At 35.2% G+C, this 11,460-nt stretch overlaps 2 protein-coding genes across 5 annotated transcripts; one reads left to right on the top strand and one right to left on the bottom strand.

The window, feature by feature from the left end:
• Nucleotides 1-1,260: 1,260 nt before the first annotated feature.
• On the top strand, nt 1,261-5,064 carry LOC7485635 (metallocarboxypeptidase A-like protein ARB_03789). Of its 4 annotated transcripts, none has more exons than XM_002307748.4 (11): nt 1,261-1,518; nt 1,598-1,655; nt 1,766-1,876; nt 2,082-2,219; nt 2,374-2,443; nt 2,519-2,574; nt 2,815-2,940; nt 3,067-3,206; nt 4,299-4,371; nt 4,461-4,535; nt 4,664-5,064. In XM_002307748.4, exons 1-11 carry the CDS (start codon nt 1,415-1,417, stop codon nt 4,979-4,981), a joined length of 1,269 nt encoding a protein of 422 aa, XP_002307784.1. In that variant the 5' UTR covers nt 1,261-1,414; the 3' UTR covers nt 4,982-5,064. The 4 variants fall into 4 exon arrangements, with proteins under 4 accessions (XP_002307784.1, XP_024457277.1, XP_024457278.1 ...); XM_024601509.2 differs by having other exon boundaries at nt 1,447-1,518; nt 1,598-1,674; XM_024601510.1 differs by lacking the exon at nt 1,261-1,518 and adding an exon at nt 1,973-1,991.
• Nucleotides 5,065-5,227: 163 nt separating this feature from the next.
• Nucleotides 5,228-9,501, bottom strand: LOC7494690 (pentatricopeptide repeat-containing protein At5g42310, chloroplastic). The gene is made up of 5 exons (XM_002306936.4): nt 7,637-9,501; nt 6,896-7,048; nt 6,741-6,812; nt 5,734-5,920; nt 5,228-5,623 (listed from the first exon to the last, which is right to left on the bottom strand). Exons 1-4 carry the CDS (start codon nt 9,428-9,430, stop codon nt 5,810-5,812), a joined length of 2,130 nt encoding a protein of 709 aa, XP_002306972.1. The 5' UTR covers nt 9,431-9,501; the 3' UTR covers nt 5,228-5,623; nt 5,734-5,809.
• Between the last annotated feature and the right edge of the window lie 1,959 nt (nt 9,502-11,460).

Genomic DNA, 11,460 nt, shown 5'->3' with positions numbered 1-11,460 from the left:
CGTCAAATTAATAACTAACATCATAAAAATCTATCAATTTTAATACTTTAGATAACTCATTAAATCTAATAATTAACTCAATTTAATTTAACAAACATTAAAATCGAGAATTAAAGTTGCAAGGACTGTTTTTCAAATAAAAATATATTAAAGAAGTCATTGTCGGTATTTTATATACGATTGAAGTAAAAAAAAATCTAAATCCCTCAAAAGCTATTTCTCTGAAGTGTCGGTATTTCTGGATTGGCTTCCAAAATAGCCATTTCTTGTTCGTCCAAGGTCACCCAAGCTTGTATGCCATCAGACAACCTTGTATTGTTTCTTTAAAAAAAATTTAAAAAAAAATTATTAATTTTTATAAATATAATTTTAGATTATTTTAATATGTTAATTTGAAATATAATTTTTAAAAAAAATTTTAAAAAAAATTATTAATTTTTATATATATAATTTTAGATTATTTTAATATGTTAATCTCAAATATAATTTTTAAAAAATAAATTTAAAAGTATTTACTCTAAAACCATAACTGCTAACCCACGCAGGCTTACCCCACCCAAAAGCAGCATCATAGTGACCAAATTTACACCAACCGGAAAGACTCAAGGTAGTTTGCTCCATCCTTGTACTTTGATAGTGTACTAATTTTTATTTTTTAAAAAATATCAAATTTATATTTTTATTATTTTTTAATAATTTTAATATACTGATATAAAAAATAATTATTTTAATATATTTTAAATAAAAAATATTTAAAAAAATATTATACACCACAATAACAAATACACGAACCTTTTATAACTAAATTCATGTCATTATTTGCTATAAAATTACACTATCAAATATATTTTTTATTGAATTTAACGATGAAGCTTTTCTTTTTAAAATTAAAATGGACATGAAAAAGGTGATTGCCCTCATAATCACTATAAAGGTCATATATTTTGATCTTAAAACATTTACGTCAAGGATAAAGCCTAAGTTATCTCAACAAGTAAAATTAATTAAACGTAGATGACATTCGAACCCAAATTGATGAACGAATCTCTATTGGAAGTTCTTTTCGAGAGCTTCAATAACAATTTTTTATACAATTAACAGATTATGGGAATCGGATCTTGCCATTTTGGAGATGATATTTAAGATAAAAATAATAAGGCACCAAACTAAGCAAAATTGAGAAAATAGGGACCAAATTCATCGTTTCCATAGTGTGAATGCGGCCGTTGAACGTGGAAATCTAGATTAGACACTGACAAAGTCTCACACACCCTGTCTCTCTCCCTCTCTCTCCATCATCATCGTCATCTCTCTCTCTCTCTCTCTCTCGGCCTGCTAGCAAGAAGAGAAATGAAATGAAACACGAAGCAACACATAAATCAAGAGGAAACAAAGACTCCTCTCTCTGCAACTCATGGCTTCTCTCCTCCCACTCTTCATTTTCGCTTCTCTTTCACTCGTTAATGCTAAATCTAATTCCACTTTCACTCCCATCAATCGCGATCTCTACCACTCCAGGTAATTAATAATAAATCGAGATTATGTTTCTGTTGAACGAAATAGTGCCTGATTTCTATTTTCATTGTTTTTGTTACAGCGCTGATTTGTTGGAGCAAATAAAGGCATTGGTACACCGTCACCCAGACAAACTTACCGTACGTTTTTCTTTTTATGGTAATAAAAAGTTTGTGTATTTTTTTGTGTTTTTTTAATGTTGTTTTTAAGGTTGTGATGATGGGTTGCTATTCTTTTTTTAATTTAATAGGTGGAGACAATTAAAACAGGAAACAGGGGTTATAAAGCGGAGATTAGTGTAGTTACTTATTGCAGAAGTAGAAAAGAAGCTGATGACAGGACGAAGTTTCGGATTCTTCTTGTAAGTTTTCGCCCTATTTTTTCCGAATTGTTTATGTATTGCTGGAAGAACCCATCAAGTGGTTTGATTTAAGGAATTGTTGGTTTTTTGGATTAGGTTTAAGGAATTCGATTTGGTGCGTAGCGGATTAGTTTATTGAAGATTGGTATTTTGGCGTGATTGGTAATTGCTGGTTTTGTTGACAGATGATTCCCTTGTCTTCCAGAGTTTCGGGCAACATGGGAGGGAGCTAATTACAACAGAACTTGCATTCCGGATCTTGTCGATTTTAAGTGAGGAACAGTTTCTACCCGATGTAGATGCTGCTTCTTTGAATAATATCCTAGACAAGCTCGTCATAAAGGTAGTTTAAATATGTCGCAGCCACTAATTTTCCTTATAGCTGAATCGTGTCTCTATTGAGGATAATTACAACTTTAGAAGCCAGAGAGATATATGTTCATTACTGGTATCTACAAGCTGATGTTTCGGAATGCTAATTTTCAATGGCATGGCAGGTGGTGCCAATGGAAAATGTGAATGGACGGAAACTTGTTGAAGGAGGAGATCTTTGTGAGAGGAGGAATGGTAATGCTGTTGATTTTTAAGGTTTAAAATGACTGTTTGGAGAGTTAGAAGTGATTAAGTTTATTTCTTTGGCAGGTAGAGGAGTTGATCTCAACCGGAATTGGAGTGTTGATTGGGGCAAAAAGGAGAAGGTGTGTTCTGCATATTAAATTTAATACCATCTGAATACTGTTTTACATAACAACATCATGAGCACATCAAGTGAATTGAAATCTTTGTACACTGGACTATAAATGGGACTTTAGAATAACCAGTAAAGTTCTTCCCTTGTATCTATAACTGAAGGATTTGATTGTCATAATTCAGTTCAATAGTGTGCTACAATGTGATGTGGTTTCTTTGCCTCATATTTAGTGCTTCTCCAATTACAGGACTATGATCCATATGAAGAAAATCCTGGAACTGGTCCTTTTAGTGAGCCTGAAACTCAAATAATGCGGAAACTCGCCTTAACATTCGATCCTCACATATGGGTTAATGTGCATTCGGGAATGGAGGTGAGCGGTCCTAAGAAACACTTTTTTTTTTCATTCCCTTTCATTGCCGACTTTGGTTCGTTATAACGTGCTTCTATTCCTTTTCATTTAGGGTTGCATGATTTCTTATTTGTTTTTGTTTTTCAGGCATTATTCATGCCTTACGACCACAGGAATACAACCCCTGATGGTGCACCATCAGAACAGATGAGGTCATTGCTTAGTAAACTGAACAATGTTCATTGCCACAAGCATTGTGTGATTGGTTCGGGAGGAGGCTCTGTTGGGTTTGTATTACTTAAAACTGAGAACCTGTCCATTCAAAATCTCTTACTTTCCATTTTTTCTAGAGAGACAACCACTATTGTAGTGTCTTAATAGTGGTTACTGATGAGTGTCCATGAGCTTACAATACAATTAGTTCCTATTTTTGCAAAGCATGCTGTCATACGGACCTTACCACTTAATCACAGTGCATTGCATACAAGTGACACACATGGACATAGTGATGGCTTTGTGATATGGCCATTTTTTTTTCCCTCTAGGCCTTCTGCTGGGACATCATGTAACTTTAGTAAATATGGCCATGCCTGCATTGTCCAAACTTCTGATTTGTAGCTGGTTCATATGTATCGTTCTAGACTTAGACTTCTGGACGCAGCGTATAGCAAGGATAAAAGCTAGGGTTCCTCAATCCCTAAAGTCTCAAGGCCCTAAACTATAGAGAAAAAAGCTGGGGTTCTCAGTAGAGAAAATTGTAGAGAAAACTCAAGGTTTGTTTCATTAATCTTCGATAAAAATGATTATATGCTAGTAAAAAATCCTCAACAAAAATGGAAAAATAATAAAAAAGTTATAATCCACATAGAAAAAAAAATCTTAAATTAACTATAAAAATATAAATCTCAAACAGTAACTTCTAGGTCTTATTTGAAGACCTTCCCAACCTCTAATGATAATGAAATTTTAACCCTAGACCTTTAAATTTTTCTATTAAAATTTCAGCTCAATCTAGTTATGGTTGTTTTTATCAAGCCGCATGTTTGGCGTGTTCGGGCTTCTTTGTAGGCTTGGCCTTATTTATCTGGTGTATAAATATATTCGCAACATGTTCCACGGCACTTCAGTCTAAAACATCTGGGTACTTCGGCTGTTATAGCCTAGTGTCTTCACGGCCTGCAGGGCCTTTGGAGTTGCCTTGCAGCTCTTGCGAGCATGCAATTCCTTTTGCATAGTTCCAAGGATTTCCATGCCCTGGTTCCACTTATTATCATCTTGAAGGAAATATGATTTGCCATACAATTTTAAAAATTAGATGGTCGCGTGCCACTTTGCAATTTTACAAATTCGACATGTTTTTGTTTAATGCTTTAATATAGGTATCTTGCACATGGGACAGCAACAGATTTCATGTACGAAGTTGTAAAAGTGCCTATGGCCTTCACCTTTGAGGTTTGTGAAATATGAACTCCTTCCATAAAAATGCTTAAAAATTAAAAGCCAGTCTCTCTTTAACTTTTGTTTCATGCTATAACTGGCAGATTTACGGAGATACCGCAGCTTCATCAAAGGACTGCTTTAAAATGTTCAATCCTGTTGATTTTACTACCTTCCATGTAAGCTGGATTGCTATTCTTTATTTTCTTTTTAGTCTCATGTTTCATCAATGTTTAACCAAAGTAGCATCTGTTTGGTGATGGAAAGAATCTAAACTTAACTATCAACATTTTCTTTTTGTGTACAGAGAGTTCTCAATGACTGGTCCTCTTCTTTCTTCACAATTTTTAAGCTGGGACCGCACCAGCTAGATGGAAACAGTTCAAAGGAGATGGCATCCAGTTTGGACAAGCTTGTATCGATTGATGAGTATCTTGACGGGTACTTGGTGGAGAGGAGAAATAGATATGGTAAAAAGATGGAGGTGCTAGATGTTGGGATGCAGGAGATAAGGACGTATTTTAGGCTTTTCTTATTATCATCAGTTTTGTTATTGTTCATGTTCTGTTCTAGAATTGCAAGGAGCAAGTCCAGTAGACCTATTGTTTCAGCCTTACCCGTCTGACATTGTATTGTGTACTCTACATTCTTTAGAAAAAGATGTATTAAGTATTTCCTATAATCTAAAATTAGTGTAATTAAGCTTCATCTGGAACTTTTTTTTTTCTTCCATGATCTAATATTGGTTTCTCTCAATGAATTGCCTATTATCTGCTCTCTAATGCCACCATTGAACTTGAATCTGATGACGATTATAAGCTTTACATAAACCAACAAGCAAAGGGAAGGCTAATAAAGAAAACTGTTATCATATGAGAAAATAACAAATGCTTATTACCATAATTCATCGGGAAGGAAATTTCAGAGCTTTTGTTCGGTAGAAATTTCATGTCACAGACAGGAGGGTGGTATTTAATCATTGAATCATGAACAGTATTTTTATTTCTGTTGGGATACAAGAACGATATATGCAGTTATAGAAAATAACCCTGGCAACAATTACGTATCTCATTACCATGGCGTGCGGTGAGAAAAATATTAACAGCTAAACAAATGGGAGGGAGGGAGGGAGGGAGGGAGGAGGTTTCCTCAAATCCTGTGTTTCTTATCTCAAGTATATGACACTTTATGGATGCAGACAGCCATTAGCTCCTGAAGCAGAACCCCTTTGCAAGTCTTGTGAGGATGTGCATGTATGAAGTATTTCCTGCAAAACCGTAATAGTCTAGAGAATGAGAATGACTTCATGCTATGGAGGATAAGATATATGCTAATTATCGTATAATGACAACAGTGCAAGGGAATGCAGGAACAAACCTCAAACAAGAAAATCAAATTTGAATATAATAATGATCTCATATTTCGGTATGGGTGGATAGCTTGGGCTTCTCATCTACAATTCTAGTGTTTGCTTCATGTATTTCAGAGCAGAGCGTAACATTGCTCTAGCTTTCCTATCTGGAGTGCAACCAGACAAAATCATTTCTTCATACACAGATGGAACCTGAAACACAGAGGATTATAGACGTGGAAACCAATTATCTAATCACAAAGTTATAGAACAAGGGTGATTGATAGGCATGTATTCAGACATTGTAACTATATAGCTAGGGCATTTAAGATATTTGTTAGACATGAACAACAATCTCATCTAGCACATACCCAAATTTGATCTTTATGTGACTTCCTATAATGCAAGTCCAAAATTAGTGGATGCACTATAAAGTTAAAGTGAACCACAGTTCTAGTTGCTAATCCAAGTCCAAAGGCTCTGAAGTCTGAACTTCCAGCTCAGATACAGACATGCAGTATAAGCAAAAAACAAGCAGACAAAACTGCAGGGTGACACACACCATACAATGTTTATGCAGTTTAAGGTTAAAAGGTAGTTATAAACTATACATCAGTTATTTGATATAATGTTTCATTTCTAGGTAGAAGTGATGAGAAATTATGCATCCATTTGATTAGATTATTTTAAGGCAGGTAACTCAATGATTGATAGTAACAACTGAAACATCTAAATTTTGATATATGGATCACTGCAAACAATTTATCAGCCCATGATATATGCAGCGTTCAGCTTTATCATGTCAGCAATACCTTAAGAAAAGGATATGAAGAAAAGGAGATCGACAGTAAGCGGTGGATGTACAATGGGCACAAAATGCAAAGGTTGCACTATCAATGTCCAAACACATCACAAGAAAGAAAAAAAAAAGGCAGCGCATCAAAATTTCCAAACACGTGCATATGAAAAGGAGACACGGGTATCTGGGATTATGGGCATGACTTGTCTGCGAGCAATATAACAAATATTATACCTTATCGAACTTCTCAACACGAATCAGAGCTTTCATAAGTGTTGTATAAGTAACCACATCTGGCTTCAAGTCCTGCAGTTATTGAACCAATGGACATTTATAAAAGGGCAAGACAACCAATGGATATTCACGGACAATTACTAACTAATGCTTACATTTTCCTTCATGTACTGCAGCACTGTAAAGGCTTCAGCATCCCTCCTATCCTCACCAAATGCATTGATCAACGAATTGAGAGCTAGGAGACTAGGCTTTAGACCATCAACCCTCATTGCCCTAAATGCACTTACAGCTTGCTCAGACAAACCCTGTAGGAAAATGAAATGCTAGATCATTAAAAGGTCAGACTAGTGGATCCTATGTATATTACAGAGTTCCAATTTGCACAAAAAGGGTAGAGAATGCATTCATTTAAACCTCCTTATGGTCTGATTTGCACATACCAAGATCTGAGCTTGTACTTCTGAGGATTAAAAGTCCCCCCAGAGAACCAAAAAGGTGCATTTATTAAACACATGACAGTGTCATCTTATTACACATCAAAATGACAAGCATCAGTGATCTCAATTGCATAGCAAATGTGATGGTAGAGGTTTAATGGTAATTATCTAAAATATTAGTCATGTTCTCCTATGTCCCGCCTACACGGTAAGCACGAATGATAGGTCAGACATTTAAGCACATGATCATGGATATGTAGTTTCTTGCAAGATAATATTTTCATGCAAAAGTTTATTTTTATACCCACAATGAAAATAGTCCAGGTGGCCAAGACTACGCCTATGATCCACTATAATCTGATTATCAGTAACCATATGAATAAAGCGTTTAGCAAGATCACACAATAAAGCAATCATATAAAGGAGTTGGTGGTAGTGACAAGGCTGTTAACATACCCTTTGTGCATAGGCATTTATCAACGCGTTGTACATAGTAGAGGAAGGTTTTAATCCTGCAGCCTTCATGTCATCCAAGCACTCAATTGCATCATTAAACCTCCCTGATTTCCCATAAATATCAATGAGGGTAGTATACGTCACAGAATTAGGCACTAAACCTTGACTTCGCATATGTGCCAACAAATTCTTCACATCATCCCATCTCTCCTGGTCCCCAAATGAATTAATCATAATGTTAAATGTAGTATTACAAGGTGAGTACCCTCCTTCCATCATTTCCTCAAACAACTCCTCCGCTCTATCATGCTTCCCTGCCCTGCAATGACAATCTATTAGGGTATTCCATGTAACTGTATCAGGTTCTATCCCCTCTGATAACATCCTATCAAAGGTAGCCATAGCATGATCAAGACAATTAAACTTGCCAAAGGTATCAATCATAACATTATAAAATACCCTATCAGGGCGCACCCCACTGTTCTCCATTTCCCTCAAAACTTGAAAAGATTTCTGCCACTCCCCTTTATCCCGGTAACTTGATAAAATCCGACTAAAAACATATGCATTAGGCTGCACATTACTCGCTTCCATTTCCTTCAACACAATCCTCGCACTCTCCCATCTCCCCGCATTCCCATATGCGTCAATCAAAAAACTATAAGTCTGTTCATTCGGCGAAACACCACTCCTCTCCATCTCCGAAACAACAAACTCCGCATCTTTCAACAAACCTGCTTTCACATACCCTCTAAGAAGTGCATTATACGCCCTAGTCCTCGGTTTCAATCCATTATCTCTCATTTCCTCGAAAATCGCCTCCGCTTCCACTGTCCTACCACAATTCCCTAAAGCCCAAATAACAGCCACAAGCGTTGCAGTTTTCACACTCAATCCACTACCTTGAACCACACCTAAGAACTCCAACGCTTTACTCAAATCACCAGCTTTCGCAAACCCAACAATTATATCATTTGATAACTGCACATCAAGTTCAAGCTTATCACACTCAATTTCCCTATAAAGCTTTTGCAAAATCGCAGAATCAACTCTATTTTTCCTCATTAACGACCTAATTATCAAACTATAATTAACAAAATCCGACGGATAACCATCCTGCCTCATTCTAGTTATCAAATTAAGCGCCTTTTCAAGATCATTATTCCGTGCACAGGCGCTAATCAAGGCATTATAAGTTAATGGGGTCAAATTTTGCCTCTGGGAGAGCAAAAACGCCTCGTATAGTTTCTCTGATTGACCAAGCGCGTGAATCAAGATAGAGTACAGCAACTCGTAAGAGAAACAGAGGTTATGCTTTTGTAGCCATAAAACGACAGCGTAAGCGAGACCAATAGAGGAAGAGGAAGTACAGAGAGATTTTAATAGAGAGTGCCAGAGTGGACCAGGGACTACTCGGTATGACTCGGCTAGTTGGAACTCGGTGGGGTCCAGTGAAGTAGGAGAGGATGAGGCTGAGTCAGAGTCAGAGTCAGTGTCAGTGGAAGTGGTGATTTTTTTGGAGAGGTAGTCGAGGAGAGGAGTGAAGTCATAACGGCGGCTTTGGAGAGGGAGAACGTCGTCGTCACTAAAGCCTTCGATATCGTTTTGTGAAGCATAGTGTAGTCGTTTTGAGTAAGAGAGAGAGGAGTCGGCGAAATTTGTGGTGGTGGAAGTGGCGGAGAATGGTGGTTGGAAGATAAGGTGGTGGTGGTGGTGGTGGTGGTGGTGGACGATTGGAGAAGTTGTATAAACTGAAGGGAATCGATTTGGGAGAGGTGGAGGAAACAAAAGCATCTTACTTGGAGATAGATGGAAACTGAGAGAGAGCGAGGGAGGGGTGAAGAGTAGAGGTGGCCTAACGGGAAGCAAGAAATGTTTTATCGGGTGTAGATTTTTTAAAGGGTACATTAATGAATGGTCCCTCAAAGTTTGTAAATGTATTGAATCAACCCCTGTATTTTAATTTTGTTATATGCAACCCTCGTGCTTTCGGATTTTATACTTTTGAAATTCGATATTATAATATAATTACTTATGAAATAATTGACTTACATTTTCAACCTCATACCAAACATCACATCCCACGTAATTGGATAAAGGGACATTAAGGTTGAGCTATAGGGATTGATTTGAAAAAAAAATTAAAATTAAGGGATCACACTAAATTTGTGCTAAATTAATGGGATGTAGATTTGGTCACGGTCGTATTTTATGTTTTATGATTCTAGCGCGTGCCAATAAGGCAACATCATATTTACTACAGTGGCCATTGATTACTATGTTCAAAATAAAAAATAAAGACATTAAAAATAGAGGGGGAAATATATAAAAAGAAATGGATATTGAATTATGTTTGGTAGTAATACATTTGATAAAACAATGATTATTTTTATAATTTATTTAGTTATGGTGGATAAGATATGGTAAAATATATAAAAAAATATTTTACCTTTAATATATATTATTGTCAAGCTTGCATGTTTTAAAAAAATAATTGAATATATTTTATTTTATTTTGTATTGGATGTTGAAATTAATAATATTATAGTAATTACAATTATAAAACTAAGACTGGCTTGATGAATTGCCCCTTCCAACCCGTTTCTTAAATCTTGTATCGGGTTAGCTTCTGGATTGAGTTTTAAAATCATGAAATAATAATTTTTATTCATACCTTGACTCGCGTTGGCCTGTGCTTACCCAACTTGTAATACAGGTCTTGTCCCGGTTAACCCCCAAGTCGAATTCTAAAACTATAATAATAACAATTTTTATCTTTGTATTGACTTTGGTCAACCCGAGTTGACTCTCATAACCCGAGACTTAAACATTATCTTGGGTTGACCCTCTAATCAAATTTTTAAACTATGATAATAACTATTTTTATTTGTGTTAACCCTCCTGACATGTGACCCTGACCTTACCCCGGGTCAACTGTTGAGTTGAGTTTTAAAACTACGATAATAATCATTTTTGTCATTACTTTGACCCGGGTCAAGGATCAACCCTACTCGTGACCCTGGCTTTACCTCGGGTTGACTCTTTAATCAAATTTAAAAACTATGATGACAACCACTTAAATTTTTGCACGGACTTAAGTTAAATCAAGTCAACTTGACTTGTGACTCGAGTTTTGCCTCAAATCGATACTCGATTTGGTTTTAAAACTGCAAAGATACTCATTTTTATCATTACATGTCCTGGTTGAACAGTTTTAAAATTAAAAGTTTTTTTATAATTATATTTTAGGAATAAAAAATAAAAAATATTATATATGAAGACATGGTTTTTTTTTGTACCTCGTTGAAAGTACATAAACTTACTTTAAAGTTATTCCAAAAATATATTTATTTTTAGGTATTTGTTTCTATCTTTCCAACCAAATATATTTATATTTTTATTGCACCTATTCTTTATGTCCAAAACAATAATTAAACACCGCATAAAGTTTATGTGATGTGTTTTATTTAATAAATGTATCATGAAATATATTTTTCACGAGGCGGGGTGCTTTTGTAAGCAAACCAAGCTTAAGAGTTTAATTGGTATAGTGATACGGATGCTTTTTATTTAAAAAAATATTAAAATAAAATTTATTATTGACATCAAAACGATTAAAATAAAATTAAAATAAAAAAAAATTATTTACAAAAAAGCACTTTTAAAATAAAAAAACAAACAATATCTAAGTAAACATGTGCAGCCATTGAATTTATAGATTCATAATTACTTGACGTGTGCTGTGTCTACAATTGGTACTTTTTTATTTTATTTACCATGTAAGTTCAGCCTGGCTCCTATCTGATATATATAATAAATTTAAT

The sequence above is a fragment of the Populus trichocarpa genome, chromosome 5, assembly GCF_000002775.5.
Source record: "Populus trichocarpa isolate Nisqually-1 chromosome 5, P.trichocarpa_v4.1, whole genome shotgun sequence".
In the NCBI taxonomy this organism is placed as follows: Eukaryota; Viridiplantae; Streptophyta; class Magnoliopsida; order Malpighiales; family Salicaceae; genus Populus; species Populus trichocarpa.
This window is presented reverse-complemented; position numbering and strand designations above follow the sequence as displayed.